This window comes from Protopterus annectens, chromosome 2.part1, assembly GCF_019279795.1.
Source record: "Protopterus annectens isolate FY-2018-M chromosome 2.part1, PAN1.0, whole genome shotgun sequence".
Classification (NCBI taxonomy): domain Eukaryota; kingdom Metazoa; phylum Chordata; order Ceratodontiformes; family Protopteridae; genus Protopterus; species Protopterus annectens.
Genome location: NC_056729.1, coordinates 620,660,220 through 620,677,850, shown reverse-complemented (window position 1 = coordinate 620,677,850; position 17,631 = coordinate 620,660,220). Strand labels below are relative to the sequence as shown.

The window sequence follows — 17,631 nt, the reverse complement described above, 5'->3', positions numbered from 1 at the left end:
CCAAGTATTCTTAAAGTATTGTTTTAGCAAATATTTGAATCTGTATAGGTCGGCTTGTTGTCTGATGGTGGTACAGATAGAATTCCAGATTTTGGAGACATAATGTGACCATAAGGATAGATCATCAGAGTTGTGAATTTTAGTTATGGTTAATAGAGACTTGTCCATGGAGCATAGTGATCAAGCAAGGGCTTAAGGCTCCACTAAGCCTTTGACTGCTGGACAGTTTTGTGGCTTGTAGATGAGATTAGATTATCAACAACTTATAACTGGGTGATAAAGAAATAATGTGGAAGTTCTCGCTAGTTTAATGGTTTTAAAGCTATGAAGTGGTGAGATTTAGCAAATCTTTTTAATGATGAATTTAGCTATCACACTATAGCATTATTTAGTTTTTGTTAGTAAAGATCGCTGAAGGTTGGTGTAGAAGGGAACAGCGTACACTAGATGGTAAGAGATACATACTGAATGGCTGAAAAACAGACTTACATATACCATGTCCAAGATGGCCATTTCTCAGAATATTCCCTTTTCTCAAAGGTATGGTGATATTGGAGTTTTTATACATAAGTCTGGGGGTTGTGGGGGGCTTGCTCCCCATATCGAGGGTGCAGGGAGGCAAGCTCCCTAAAAAAAGAAGTTTAAAGGAGGAGTGATTTTGGAGATTCACTCTTCTCTAGGATTTTTGGTCTTTTTTTCTGCATTTTGGCACTCAGCATTTTGAGTGCTGACATAGTATTGTGACATCAATTAGGATTTCTTATCACGTTACATTAAAAAAAAATGTTTTGCCAAAACATTGCACTTCAGATGAAAATGTTTCTTTTCCTGAAAAAAAAATTCTGGATGGTTTCACCATTTTGCTGTGGATACTTGCACTGCATACGTCCAGTGCAGAGAACATTCATCAGCTATTTCATGTCCATTTTAAGTTAGGCTGCAGTGTGTACTGTACATTGTCATTTATTTAAACTGTACCTTAGAGATCCTGTTAGAATAGTAATGTAAACTGCCTGCAGTTTCACTGAATAATTTTAATAACACTGCATGCATATTTTAATAGCTGTTATTTTTTAATGGGCCCTTTACTAGAAAACCATCAGGCTGAAAAGATGGATTTTCCCTTAAAAGACAGACAGGATTGTACAATCTTCCCATGGTTATTAACACAATGGAACTGCATTGTTATTTATATGCAGTAGAGTATCTTGCTCTTAATAAGAATATGCTATAGCTGTTCACAAGTATAACCATCTCATGCTTTTTCATTGCTGAAGAATAAGTCTAGGCAAAAGGGATTCTAGAAACATACAGAAATACCCCAGATTATCTGAATTCAATTAGTAGCCCTGGCATTGCAGGAACTATGTAGTGATAGTAACTGTGGTCAGTTGATGATAGTTTGCACATCCAAAAAGAGTAAGGCAGTCTGTTCTGCTGCAAAACTGACTCCTGTGGTGAAGTGAATTTGCAGTAGACAGTATGTGGGCCACTGACATTTGTGTGGCTCTGCCAAGCTGCACAGTGTAATAGCCTTCAGGTACTGTGTAGAGGAGGTACATGACTACACTGGAGGAATCTATAATAAATAACCTGTGGAGCAATCAAGTGCAAATGTCATATGTATAAAGTTCCAAGGGGCCTTATGCCATCAAACAGAACACGGTGACGGGTGCCAGTGTGATGGCTTGCCATGATTACCTCTAAGGATAAAAGATGGGCCAAACAATCAAGGGATGGTTAATAGTCAGCAAGCAGCTAGGGTAAAATAAATAAATAAATTAAATAATTACAAACTAAAGCTTGGGGGCATATATAATAAGGCACAATGGCCTTGCCTGGTTGCCGCAACAAATGTCTGATCACTAATCAAAACTTAAGTCTAACATGAAATTGTCAGATGTATAAATTAGTCCAAAAGCAAAACACACACTTGGAAAGCTATTTACCTCTGTACTCTCCTCACAAAGCATTTTCATCAGCAAACTGTTGTGCACTTTTTAATTAGTATTGAATGTGTGACTGTCTGATTTTGTGCTATTTTTATTTTCAATCATTTTCAATCCATGTGCATCTTTATTTATAAAACATGTGCCTTATCAAATATGCTATGGAAGTGGTTAAGTAAAGTTTCCTCATTTTTTACTGTTGGCCTTAAATTATAAGATGAAATACAGAAAAACAGGCACCTACTTCACAACTACTGTTATACATTTATAAAAATACTTACCTGTAACATTTGTTATTTTTCCAGTGGAACATGGAGTGCAATCAAAGCAACATATTGGCTGGCCCTTTCTGGTGGTCTTCATGTATCCTGCAAGGCAGCTTTCACTACAAACTGAACTTGGAACCTGAAGGGGAATTTTGAGCAAAACAAGAGTTAAAATGCAAATACAGGTGATTACAAGTACTTCTTCCCATTCTGCAGATCTCTTTAATTAGTATGCATTTGTTTAACTCTAACATTTCTGTGATACAAATCATACTTTACTAAATCACTAGAGAATTATGAAAATTAAAAATATAGTCAGTAAAACCAGACATTCAGGAACTCCATAAGATGTACCCCAATACTGACTGAAACTACCATTCACTTTTAATTTGTGAACTTCCTCAGAAACAAAAAAATGTCCTACCCAACTTCCTTTTATATCTAAAACAATTACTTGACAGGAAATGACATAACTTGCTTACAAATCAAGTACATATTTTATACAAATTGTTCATACACTTAAAACATTTTTAAAAACAATTGTGAATGGTGTTAATAATAAACATTCATAAAAGACTTTTATACTAAATCAGTGTTTATATTTTAAAAAACATTTTATAGTTATAGTCTCATTGAGACCGGGTGCACTATCTGCACCTAAATACAACTGCCAAAATGCCTCTTTGCACTCTAATATGTTGTTAATATCCCCATTTAAAGATTCTTTTTCTAATTTTTCTAATACAAAAAAATACAAACTTTTTAAAGTCTGTATATGTTAACGCATGTCTAGCTAATGAGTTGGTCTTGTCTTTCTTTTTAATTGCCAAGTTATGCTCATATATTCTTCACTTCAAATTTCTTATTGTTTTTCCTATATAATAACTTTCACAGGACAAACATGTTGCTATATATACTACCTGTTCACTATTACAATTATAGTAGTCTTTTGCCCAAAAAGTGATATTATAGTGACTAAGAGTAACAAATGAAGAATTAGTTATAAACCTGCATTGTTTACAATTATGACAAGCATAAGTGCCTTTTTTATTACTACTTCTTAACATTACTGAATTGGCAGTGTCTTTATTTCCCATTTCTAGCACAGATTTAATATTTGAAACTTTCTTGTATGTAAACTTGGGTTTAAATCCTAGTCTGTCCGCCAAATCTTTGTTGCCTAAAATAATTGTCCAGTTATTTTCTATAATACTTTTGAAATACCATATTCCATTGACTATTGGAAGTGGAAAAGCTATCATGTAATCCCTATTGATATTATATTTTGACTCCATTGTGTCCTTCAACTTCATACATTGTGTTGGTCCTACCAAAATATCCGTAGAATGTAACATGGGAGATGCTACCCCACTTCTCAAGGACAATACTTCCTTTTCTACCTGTTTTATCCATTTAGTGTCATATCCTCTGGAAATGAAAAGGCCCCTTAAGAACTGCACTTCTTCCATATATGTATCATCTTCTGATGTCAGCATACTTAAATGAATGATCTGCCCTTTTACAACTCCCTTTTTCATGTGTTGTGGGTGGGCGCTATCCCTATGCAAATATTGGTTGGCAAACACTGGTTTCCTATAGATCTTACTTACAAATTTGTTTTTCTCTTTATCTATTCTTATATTCAAATCCAAATAGTTTATAGACTCACTGAAACCACTTAGTTTGAATTCTAAAAATGCTGTTGTTGTGTTTAAATCCTGTACCAAACTTGTGAATTCTTCTTGGTTTCCTTTCCAAATGAAAAACAAATTGTCTATAAATCTATAATATATTTGCACTTTTTTCAAAACTCGGATGCTGCTTAAGAAATTTACTTTCCCAATTTGCCATAACCAAGTTTGCAAAGGATGGTGCAACCCTTGCCCCCATAGCTACATTAGATATTTGTTTATAAAAAACCTTATTGAATTTAAAGTAGTTATTTGCTAGTACCAACTCCATCATGTCACATATAGTGTCTATTTTTACTCCAGTAAAGTCAATGTGATTTACCAAATATATTCTGAGATATTCTATACCTGCTTCTTGTTCAATATAAGTATAAAGAGACTTGACATCTAGAGTACCAAAATAAATTGTCTCTTCTGGTATTTTGTAGTTTCTTAAAATTTCTAACAGATGCCAAGAATCTCTTAAATATTATCTAGATTTTTGAACAACAGAATTTAATATTTGATCTAACCAAATAGAAATACACCCAGTTTTGGAATTCTTTGCTGAAATAATTGGTCTAAATGGAGGGTTTCTACTATCTGTTTGAATTTTGGGAATCCCAAATAGTGTAGCTACCTTCGGATGTTCTACTTGTACAAAGGAATAGTTGTCATTGTCTAACTCTCCTTGACTAAACATGTGAAAAAGTGTTACATCTATCTTATTGTAACTCTTTTTCATCTCTCCACTGTTGACCCGCTGATAAACAGCTTTATCATTAAGCATATTTTCTATAGCCTTTTCATAATCTGATGTATTCATTATAACAATTTTTCCTCCTTTGTCTGCTCTCATTGTTCTAATTTTACTGTTGTTACTTATATCTTTCAGAGCCTGATGTTCTTTAATAGTAAGATTATCAGAAAAATTGTCATTATTTATTTTTCTAAATTCTTCTTCACATATGGATAAAAAAGTGTGTAATGTGGTTTGTAAGGGAGGGTTAAATGTACTAGGTTTGGAAAGTGTATTACCTAAATTCATATCTGTAGTCTTCAAAATGTCCTGCATGATGTAACTAAGGTTTAATTTTTTTAGGTATAATCTAAAATTGACCAATAGTTTTCCGATGTTCATTTTTACTGAAGGAATGAATGAAAATCCTTTCTTTAACACATTTTTCAATTCTACAGACAAGTTGATATCTGATAAATTAACTATATCCAAACTGTATCTCTCAGTGGTCTCTTCATTTACCACTTTTTTCTGTTCTTCCCTTTCCCTTTTCCTCTGTATTGTGTTGTATTGTACCACTTGGTAGTCCTTTTCTTTCCTTGCCCTTTCATCATAAAAGGGCCATCATCGCAACCATTATAGGTGTTTTCAATACAAGCTGCTTGTGCGTAGCTTAGTCTATTGTCATTGTCAATTGTATTTTTGTCCACCACTAATGAGTCTTTGGATATAAACTCATCTTTCCCATTATTATTACTACTAGTTGTTGGTGTACTTTCTGAATTTCTTCCAGGTGTTGATACTGGGACCCTGTTGTCATTGTTACCAGTCAGTTGAGTGCCTCCTTGCTCAGTAACCAAATCTCTGTCATTTATATTACGTATGACTTGTGTGTTGTCAAACGCGATATATGCTTGATTTGACCTGTAAGAGTTTATATCTCTTTTCAGTTTCTACTGTTTTCTTGAAATAATTGTGGCTCTATGTCTTTCTACTTTGGCCTCTAAGCCACTGTAGAGTTCCAGAAATTCTTTGAAACAGCCATAACCTTTAATTTTTTCATCCACATTTCTAATATTCTCTTTTATTTTATTCAGTTCCTTGGTGTAGTGCAATACCAAAATACCCATAATTTTTAAACCAGTCTCATTATATAAGTCAATCAAAATCTTACTCAGTTCATCTCCCAGAACAACACAATTTGGAAATTTGGCAGTCCGTAACCCTTGTGGCACTATTTTCCACGTTATGCATTCACTTAAATATTGAATTTCTAAATCAAGAGCCACATGTTTGTACAAGTGTTTTTCTAAGTCAAAAATTGCTTTTTTACAATTTATGGAGTTCATGTAAAAGCTTTCGTTAAGCGTATTATTTACATTATTGTTGTCTCCAACAACTGTTACAGTACTAAACGGGTTAACATTCCCTTTACAAAGATAATCCCAAATGTTACCCTGAACTGGTCCGCTTCACCCATTTGTAACGGTTTCTTCTTCCCTGTTCATGACAAACTTGCTTGTTTCACCGGGTTGTTGTAATACGCCACTGCATGTGGATCTTGCACCATTACCATCAAGCTTGTTCGACTGCTTCCTGGCGTGCTGATCCAAGGTATCTTTCACAATTTTGCCATTATGTTAAGGAAATCTTTCACAACAACTGAACGAGAACCATTATCCTCATTCTCAGGAATCAGGTAGACAGTTAAGTTTAAAAGACTTTCTTGACTAGAAGACTCCTCTGCCATTTGGAAAAGCTCAGGAACTGAAAATAGTGAAAACACTAAACAGCACTCTTGAACTCCTCCAATATTGCACAGACCACTAAACCAAAAAAAGCACAGTCCTGTTCAATCCAAATGACCACAAGCGGACAATTGCTTAGCGCTTTCATTCACTTTTAATTTGTGAACTTCCTCAGAAACAAAAAATGCCCTACCCAAACTTCCTTTTATACCTAAAACAATTACTTGACAGGAAATGACATAACTTGCTTACAAATCAAGTACAAATTTTATACAAATTGCTCATAAACTTAAAACATTTTTAAAAACAATTGTGAATGGTGTTAATAATAAACATTCATAAAATACTTTTATACAAATTAAAAGTGAATGAAAGCGCTAAGCAATTGTCCGCTTGTGGTCATTTGGATTGAACAGGACTGTGCTTTTCTTGGTTTAGTGGTTTGTGCAGTATTGGAGGAGTGCATGAATGTAACTACCGCAACTGTTCACTTTCCATTATTGTTCAGTTTCTAGACTGATGGCAGTAGGGATTACTGAGAAAATAAAGACATTATAAACACATAGATCCAGCTGTTGAGGGCCATCACCAATAAAATGTCATAATCTTCTATTTCTTAATGCATGTTTTAATGAAATTACTTAATTTAAGCCAGAATAAATGATAGCAGTGTCTAACCTGCTGAGACACTTCTTTTAAATCCATTTACATTTTCAGAGTAGAACAATGACATCTATAAAATGCAAATATATGCACTATATCCTGAATTATAAATCCATCTCTCTAACCACTCTGCCTTGAAAAGTTCCCAGAAGTAAGGGGCTTTAATATATTTCATAACAACTCCTGCTGTCTGCTTATAAACTTATCTTGGAATAGGATGACAAGTCCACTTAGTTAATAAATGAATAAAGAAAAAAAATAGCATGGTCAAGATAAGATATATCCTTAATTAAGTACTGCTGTTACTTCTTCAAAAATGCCACGTATCTGAAATGGCAAGATTTCCAGTTAGCAGTTATAAGCATCTTTTCTATCTGGTGCAACTAAAGCATTGGTATTAATCTGCAATATCAATTTATTCCTTTCTAAAGCTGTATTAACATCTCCAACTCTCTCATCTGTTTTAATTTGTTTCACAACAAAGAACATAAACTTTATGAAGTGTTTTTTTGTTGCTAACACACAAGCATATACAGAAAACTGTCTTTTTTTTTTTTTTTTTTAATTTCTAAAATGTTCTGAAACTCTTTCTTTAGGAGTGCTGACGGTCTATCCAGTACAAACAATATCATAGATTGTGCATGTGTAATTCACACACTTCCTTCTTCCACAAGATGGACTCCAGTTTCTGCAGGATAGGTGGTAGTAGGCTAGGCCACATCTATGAGGTGTGGTCTATACTGGGAGTGACAAATACTACATTTATTTTGCTCATCATCATATCTTCTAGTAGGCATATAACCAGCTAGAGATTCTGTCGAGTCTTAATGAGGAAACTGATTCTGAATGAAGGCAGTAAGAAAGCATGAACTCAAAATATCAAAGCCATGGAGTAAATGCTGCATTGAACTGATAATTGGAATTAATTCAAGCCTCTGAATCAGTTTGGAGGAGGAAAAAGCAAGTACTTCTTTTTAGCTGACTATCCCCTTTGTCTATCTTCCCGTTAATGTACTGTAATTTTACCAAAGTCCTGCTTTCCAATTTCCAAGACATTGCAGCATATGTCATTCATCACTATATCCTTCCCTCAGTCTGGACACCCCTTTATGTAGGAACAAAATGGTAAATTTGCTAAGATATATTGGTGTATTCGACTGTAATCTATTAATATATACAAGCAAGATGTATATTTCCTACACCTTAGTAATTATTAAATATAAATGAGTCATGGTTCTTTTTGTTATATTCAGACCATATTATTTGACTGAGCATGATGATACATGCTACCAACTCATTACAGCCGAGTGACGTCTCCAGGCATTTCTGCAGTTACCTCCTACTGTGCCTCTAGGCATCAAATATTGCCTGTTCATATTTGCATTAATAATTCCAAAACCATGCTACATACAAGATATCAGAATATTTTATCTTGAAGCATACATGATGGCAAACACAACTGTATTGATATATGACCTCTGTCAGTTAGTATTTGGTAGAACTGTAAGGTGATAACTTCATTTTTTTAAAGACTGAAGCCACACCCACTTGGAGTTAAAGGTACACACTTAGAATGATTTTCTCTATGATTGTATCTTATGCCTGGCAACGACTGACTTATAATCCTTAAGGGATGCAGCAAATACATTAAACTGTGTGTGCTAAAACAGAATCTAGTCTACCCCACTCAGGCATTGCTGACAAACTCACGAGGTTAGGTACAAACTCTTATGTCACCTGGTGGATAGCCAACTGGCTCACAGACATGACCCAGGAAGTTAAAACTGGAGAGGCCAGTCACAAGTGGAGTCCTCAGGGATCAGTCCTTGGACCGCTCCTTTTTGGCATTTACTTCTCTGAAGTCAAGGCCAATGTCAGTGGTCTCTGGCGACTAAATTTGCAGATGATTGCAAATTATGAGCTGTCGCTGAATCCCAGACTGACACAAATCTTCTCCAGGAGGGGCTGATAAAGATAAACAACTGGTGTCAGAGCAATGGACTAAAACTAAATGTTAGAAATGCGCAATAGTATCCTTCAGGAAATCATCCACCCTGGTAACTATCATATTGGTAACACACCCCTTAGAGATGACCCAGTAGTCATGGATTTAGGGACACACATAGATAGTAATCTAGCCTTTGACCATCACGTGTCTACAGTAGTGAGAAAATCATTCTGTGTTGCGTAACTTATAAACAAAGGTATAGTATTTACATTCAAGGAAGTCATTGTTCCACTGTATTCTGCAATCATCAGATCTATCATTGAGTACAATGCCCCCTTTGGTATGTACCTATCCAGGAATAGCCAACAATTGGAACGTCCACAGAGGTTCTTCACTAAAAGAATACAGGACTTAAGTAAAATGTCTTATGCTGAACACCTTAAAGCTCTATCCCTGTATTCTGTCTCTTACAGGGTTTTGAGGGGAGATATATGCCTGACATACAGGGCATTGTCAGACCCCACTCTGTTGGACCTCCTGCATATCCACAAAACAAACAGCACCAGAATTACCAGTTTTAAGGACCTGAACCTTGCCTGTGATATACAGTAAATAGAACCTGCTGGAGAGACTGGTATGTATCTCAGAGATTACCCTGTCTCTGGAACAGACTCCCCATCCATGTGAAGCAGAGCTCCTCCCTAACCCAATTCAAGTGCAACTTGGAAAATTGGATGGGGAATAGGAAATCCATCCCTGGTTTGGCAACTATGTCTCTAATGGACACAGGCAATCTGTGAATGGTTCATCTCCAAGGCCGCAGCTTGTAAATGTTTCATCTCCCAAGCCTCTATAGGTTCATAGGTTGGTACTAGGCTATCAGCCCTAGGGCCTATATAAGCCTAGCCATAACAATTCCCTGGCTATTTCTTCCCACACTGTTTACTTCCCTGGACCCCTGTCTATCAGGGTGACTGACGTGATCCCTGGGGTGAATTTCCTTTCTCTCATCCAATCGTCAAGGTTCCTTTTGAAGAGGGCCAAAGAGGCACTCTGCTTGACATGTATGGGCAATCTATTCCAGAGTCTGGGGAGTCTCTGGGTCAGGAACCTATCCCTCCAGCATGTTTTGTTTATTGTGATGACAAGGTTTAGATCCCTGGAGTGTGTGGCTCTGAGGGATTGGGATTTCTTTAAGTGTAGATGTCCAACAGCTCTGGGTTTGACATGGCCTTGTATGTTAAGCAGAGATCGCCTCTGAGTAGACGATATGAGACAGAGTATAGCTGGAGTTTTTTAAGGCGGTCAGCGTAGGGCATCTGCTTTAGACCTGTGATTCTTTTAGTGAGGTATTTCGGCAGCCTTTCCAGTTGTTGCAGATGTCATGAGAGGTACATACCAAACGGGGCATTGTATTCTATAATGGGTCTAATGAAGGATGAGTACAGTGGGACAATGACCTCCATTTTGCTGGATGAAAAGCCCTTAGTGATGAGGTGTGCCACATAGAAGGATTTCCTGACTGTTGTGGTGATGTGGTTATCAAAGGTGAGACCACTGTCCACCTGTGTCCCTAAGTCTCTTATCACACTTTCGGTGTTTAGTGTCCTGCCACCTATATGGTAATTCACAGATACATGTTTTTTCCCAGAGGGGATAACTATACATTTCTTGACATTGAGCTTGAGCCCATGGCTCTGGCACCAAGCATCTGTTTCTGTAAGGCCCTTTTGTAGAGTATCCACATTATTTGGGGATTCAATAATGGCTCCCAGTTTTTAGTCATCTGCGAACTTTGTTAGCCAGAGTCCCTTAGTGTTGGCCTGTACTTCAGAGCAGTAGATGCCAAACAAGAGCGGTCCCAGGACTGAACCCTGAGGTACTCCACTTATCACTTGTCTGGAGCTGGAATTGGAGACAGCTACTTTTACAGTGTGTATTCTATCAGTAAGCCAGTTAGCAACCCATTGGGTGATGTAGGGATTAATGCCCAGCTTAGTAAGTTTATCTATGATTCCAGAGTGGGGGATGGTGTCAAAGGCCTTGGCAAGGTCTAGATAGGCGGTGTGGACCACCTTACCCTTGTCCATGGCTCTGGAGACTGATTCAAAGAAGTCAATCAGGTTCAGGAGACAAGATCGGCCCTTCACGAACCCAAACTGGGTGGGGTCCAGTGTTTGAAGGTTGCCAATGTCTTTGTTTATAAGTTCCATGATAATACGCTCTATGGTCTTGCAGATAAGGCTTGTCAGACTGATGGGAAAGTAGTTTCCGGGATCCAAGGTGGAGCCCCCCTTGTGGAGTGGGATAACTGTAGTTCTGCGCCACTCAGTGGGTATGAAACCTGAGGTGAGGCTATGATTAAACATGACACTTAGGTGAGGTGCCAATTCATATTGTAGTTCATGTAGTACACAGCCTGGGATGTCATCTGGCCCCATGGATGCTGTATTCGTAGCTTTGAAGAGTGCGTTTTTTTACTTGTGTGGCTGTTATTACTGGAATTTGACAATCTTCCAGTATTGAGATGGGCCATTTAGGGAGTATCAGAACTTGTCAGAGATTTGGAATGCATGGCTAGGCGTAAAAAGGCCCTTGTGGTTGGTAGATTAGTAAACACATATGTACCTATGAACCTATGTGCATTGGCTTTCTATTGAGTGTACAGTTTGCAAACTACAGTATCAGATGAAAGCTTTTTCACATTTATGTTAGAGCCATCATAACTGGATGTCTGAGACAAAGAGGAGTGCCCAAAGTTTAAAATAGTTGCTGATTTCATATTCAGTGATCCTGATTTTAACTTCAGTGACAAGTGTGATTTTTTTTCTATTTTTAGTTGATAAGATATTTGCAAGCTGCAATCCTTAAGTTAAGAAACTGGAAAATCAATACCTATCTCATGCTTCCTCCTGCTGTGACTGAAAGCTTATGGCTATTGCCTTTAGAAGAAAATATTCATGCACTTCAGAATAAGCAGATCTACTAGACGAAAGCATCACTATCATGACCTCAGTGGACATAAGAATATCAGGAGAAGGCAATGGATGAAATATGTCTGAGGCCTCTCCTATGACTGGTCCTGGAATTATCACAGATATTAACAGGTATCTAACAAAGGCCGAAATCCAGGTTGAAGTCTTTATATTACAATAAAAGTGTAATATTTGTCAACAGTTCTGAAGATTAGGAGAACCAAGCTCAACAGTCAGTCTAAGGATTTTAGGCCAGCATGAAAGTAAAGAAAACAAAGTTATGTTATGATAGCTGCAGTGATGGGTCCTTTCTTATCTTGGACTAGCTGATATCACAACTTTTTATATTGGAAGTTCATCATACTTTATCCCCTTTCAGTCCTGACACTCCTACAAGATTTTTGAATATCAAGTACATATCCTGATTTAACTTAGTCAGTCATGTTAGGATCGCTTTAAAATATTCAATTAAAATAGACAGCCTATACTGCATTTAAGTGATTTCTTTTTCCTTAATGATGGTGGTCTTCCAGAAGTGCACTGTTAAAAAGTACTATGATATATGCCATTCCCCTTATTGGCTATTTTGACCTGTAGTCCTTTCTAAATGCTGGTTAGAAGCAGGGGAATATTATATGCAAGCCTGTTGAATAGTGTTAAAGGATTTAACTGGTGTATATGTGCAGTATTTTTTACTGCGTTACTAATCAGGCAAGTCTGCTATACTTGTGTCTCTTTTCAGGGCAAATCCAAGAAGACTGTCTTGTTAAGTAATATGCTTAGAATCAAACAGGGGGCAATTGAAGACTGAGATACTGAAAACATGAACTATAGGAAGCAGCTTGTTCATAGTTCGTACCCTTAATAATCTTCAGTAAATGCCCGACCAGTTTTAGAATTTACTTTATTTGACACTGTTCCCTTGAATGGGGTGTAACTAGCATAGGCAATAATATAGAGACAGTTGTGAAGGATATGTGATTTTTACAGGCATGAAGTAGGCTGATAGGATTTCATACAACAAAGAGATCAGTATCAGTATATGGAGAGAGGTTTACAAAAATGATGATTACAAGATGGAATGGTTGGGTGGGGGGGGGGTCAAGCATATTTTTTAACATTATATTCACTTGTGACAGTGGGTCAAATGTATGCATGTATGGCGGAGGTCCTTAAAGGAAAAATAAGGAAGCACTGCTGTTAAAGTAGTGACTTAAAAACAGGAATTTAAAACTACAGAACAGATGTAAGAGCTGTAGTATTAAACTCTTCTAGCTAAAATTCAAACCCTATGTAATTTGTTGGATAGCAGATTGTCTCATAAATAGAACCCAGGAGGTAGAAGTGGACTGTACCTCCTTCAAAAGGTCTGTCACTAGGGGTGTACTCCAAGGTTCAGTCCATGGGTCACTCACTCCTCTTTGGCCTTTACTTTTCAGAGGTCAAAGCTAATGTTAATGGTTTGTGAATGACCAAGTTTGCAGATGACTGCAAACTTTGTGCCATCATAAACTCCCTAGAGGATATCAAGATCTTCAAAGAGGGCCTGTTCCAGACAAATAGCTACTGCCAAAACCACGGACACAAATTAAATTAAATGTATTTATTTATTTATTGATGTTTGATTACCAGGAAAGTCTAATGGGGCAGAAGCCCATTTTTAGCTGAGACCTGGAGAGAAAAGCTACAAACAGTTACAAAGCATTTTAGGAAAAATAATTTTGCAATATTCAAAAATAAAACAAAAGCATTTGCAGTTTAAATACTTGTAACAGATTAGTGATAATATAAAAACACTGTTAAAAATTGATACAAACTATACAACAATCATTTAATATCTGCAGACATTGTAGTCATTTTGCAGAGACATTAAAGATGAGTTAGTCTATTTCAAGCAATAACTGCAGTATAAAATGAGGGAAGAAAAAAGGCTTATGGTAATCAGAAAATCATAGTCTGTTAGCATCTGTCATACTTTATTAGTATCTCTCACCGGAGAGTTGAAAAAACGTTACTAAACTATGATTTACTGTTTATGTTCATATATATTTTGTAAATTAGTGGATTATATTGCATTTTTATTTTATTTTATTTTATGCTTCAAATAGGTTTCAGTTTTACTTTTAATAGTGAGTGCTCTGTAAGGCCCTTTACAGTTATTTTAGAAGGCTTCCTGGCCTTTTTCACATAAAATGCCGATTGGAGCACTTTGGAGGTGTGTCACTTCTTGAATATTTTTAACAAGATTTTTTTCTCTTATCAATGGTTTTGATGATGACTACAGGTGTAGACAAAAGCATTTAACTGTACTTGTGGATTGTTAAAGTTTCAGTGAATTTTGGAAGCTGTATTACTGGAGTTTGTGGTTCCTTTTGTGTTTTATCTCTCCAAAAATAAACAATGAACCTCACTGAAGGTAAACTGCTCACACGAAATGCAAGTCCACAGAATAAAATGAAACAGTTACTACCAGATATGAAGAAGTATTTATTCAACACTGGAACAAGTGAACAGTAGTCAAAAACAAAAAACTAAAACAAATAAAATTTCCAAATAGTAAGAACTTTTGGGTTGCTACCCTTCTTCAGACAACTAAGTGCAAATACATAGACTCGTTTAAACTCCTGTTAGCCAATCAATACTCAATATTGAATCCACCTTTTCTTTAGGGCGGGTTTAATTGGAACCACCTCATTGAGGCCTGGATATCTGTGTGCTATCAGTTCTACAATCCATCTAGTTTCTTCGCATTCTGTTCTGTTCACTATATCACCCCCTCTGTTCCCTTTTGATATAAGCCTGATGATCATGAATTTAAAATGATGGCCATGAAATGCAAGCGTGTGTCTAAAAAGTACATTATGTTCATTCTTCAGCATTATGGCTGATAAATGATTCAAGATTCTAGTTTTAAGCATGCAATTTGTTTTATCTCTATAGTAACACATACAGAGTTGGCATGTTGCTAGGTAAATCACATTCATAGTTCTACAATTGGCATTCACACCAAAATATGGTAGTGGGTAGGGGAGGAAACAGAGTTGGTTAGTTTTGTCAGTTATTTAGAGTCATCCACCACCTTTCTTAAATTTTCTATGAACTTTTCCAAAACAGAGATCGATTTCCTGGATATAAGGTTAATACAGGATAATGGGGGTTTTAAAACCACACTTTTTAGAAAAGAATGCTGGCAAAACAGTTTACTAGAATGGGATAGTATGCACCCCCAGTATACTTTTAACAACATAGTTAAAGGACAGTTAGGTAGAGTCTCCAGGCTATGTACTGAGGATGAGGACTTTGAAATAAAAACAACACAATTAGAAGACAATTTTGTAGAGAGGGGTTATAGTAGGCAAAAGGTGAGACAGATTTTTGGAAGACAGAAGACACACAGACAAGATAGGATGAGCCCTTGGCTTAAACAAAGGGAAGGTGATAATCCAGAAACTAAAGACAGGCGGCCACAGTACAAAGGTCTGAGACTTATGCTTACTTATAGTAATAATATACATGGGGTTTGTGACATAATTAGAAACAACTGGAAGATTTTAGCTTCTGATGAGGAAATGAGTGAATTTGCTGGGGCAGTACAATATTTTGGCTTCAGGAGAAACAAACATTTGAAAGATTTGTTAAATAATGAAGGCAAAGAGGTCCATAAACACATAACTTTGAGGAAAGGAACCAGGCCCTGTGGCTCTTGCAAGGCTTGCAGTTATATTAATCCAGACACCAATTCTGTTCACCCCAGTACTGGTAAACGGTATCCATTTGATGTGAATGCCAATTGTAGAACTATGAATGTGATCTACCTAGCAACATGCCAACTCTGTATGTGTTACTATAGAGGTAAAATGAATTGCATGCTTAAAACTAGAATCTTTAATAATTTATCAGCCATAAGGCTGAAAAATGAACATAATGCACTTTATAGACACACGCTTGCATTTCAAGGCCATAATTTTAAGTTCATGGCCATCAGGCTTATATCAAAAGGGAACAGAGGGGGTGATATAGTGAACAGAACAGAATGTGAGGAAACTAGATGGATTGTAGAATTGACAGCACACATATATCCAAGTCTCAATGAGGTGGTTCCAATTAAACTCACCCTAAAGAAAAGGCAGATTCAATATTGAGTATTGATTGGCTAACAGGAGTTTAAATGAGTCTCTGTATTTGCACTTAGTTGTCTGAAGAAGGGTAACAACCTGAAAGTGCTTACTATTTGGGAATTTTGTTTTTAGTTTTTTGTTTTTGACTACTGTTCACTTGTTCCAGTGTTGAATAAATACTTCTCCATATCTGGTGGTAACTGTTTCATTTTATTCTGTTTTATCTCTGATTCCAGGAATGCACTGCTTATAATTTTTTTTAATTGTTCCATAGTATTCATCACTCATTAGGCTGATCAATGAGTATAATGCTCCTTTGGTATGTAACCTGTCCAAAGGCTTGTGCAGCAATGACAATGGGCAGGATTCACGAAGCCTCCGTGTAAGAGATACATGGCTTACACGGAGGCTGCAGTTAAACGGTGTAACGTCAGCATGTCATGCATATGCATGAGGGCATGCTGAATTACACCGAAGGCTAACACGGTCCGTGGAAGACAGTAGGGGGCGTGTCTGTAGGCCGAGCCCTGCAAGCGGACACGCCCCCAGAAGAGTAAAATTGACCAAAGTAAACACCCACAACAGAGGCCATGGAAATGTGAATAAACACAACACATGCCCCCACAGACTATGAACATAAAATATATAAATGAACATGTTATATATTTTTTTTAAATCGTAAAGATGTTTGCCCGTGAGTGCACTCATTTGCACGGGCATGCCCGTAGCTTAGCCACAGTTAGCAGTCAGTGGAAAAGGATATAAGAACCAAATATGCAAAGTAAGCCAAGAAGCAATAGCGTAGCGGTAGAGATGTTGGCTGAAGAGGAGGCATTCATGGTTCGAGCCCCCACAACACCAATTTTTATTTTAGTAAAATAAGCACGAAACAAGTCCCTGACAAACATGTACACATATAAAATCATAGTTCATGTAAAATGTAATGAAATAGTCCATTTATTTTGAAGAAATGTGAGATAACAAAATAATAAAATATGCCAGATGTGCCTATAGCTGAGCTACAGTTTAACAAGGTGAGTGCATCTGCCCGTAGGTGAGCAGTGGTTTAACAGATGTAAAATGAGTGCCCAAAGGTGAGCAGTGATTCAACAGGTGCAAAACGAGTGCCCGTAGGTGAGCAGTGGTTTAACACAGTGAAACTGTGTGCCCCTAGCTGATCTGAGCGTAATATGCATGCTGATAGCCAAATGAGGTGTAAACCAGCATACCCCGTTTGCGCGGAGCTGCGCACCGTGCCAACAAGCTAACCGACGGGCAATGTTGAGCAAGCCGTATCAAAACTGCCTTTACACAGACACACCCCTCAGCCTGTCTAGACAGTCATAAAAAATAAAAAGCAGTGGCCAGGTTCGAACCCAGGATACTATGCACCATAGTCAAGGTACTGAACCACTAAGCCATGACAGCAGTACCTATGAGTGCAGTAATAGCATATATATAGGAATGAATACAAAGTTGAGCATGACAAAGCAGGTTTTGTGAAGTTGATACAATTCCAAAATGGCCAATCACAGATATGTGCGGGAAAAACGGC

The 17,631-nt window shown here is 37.0% G+C and overlaps 1 protein-coding gene across 1 annotated transcript in view; it reads right to left on the bottom strand.

The window, feature by feature from the left end:
- LOC122794883 (extracellular calcium-sensing receptor-like) overlaps positions 1-17,631 on the bottom strand; it is a 207,700-nt gene that overhangs the window by 25,191 nt on the left and 164,878 nt on the right. The window contains 1 exon segment of the mRNA XM_044063483.1: positions 2,231-2,354. Coding sequence (XP_043919418.1) covers positions 2,231-2,354 — 124 coding nt within the window.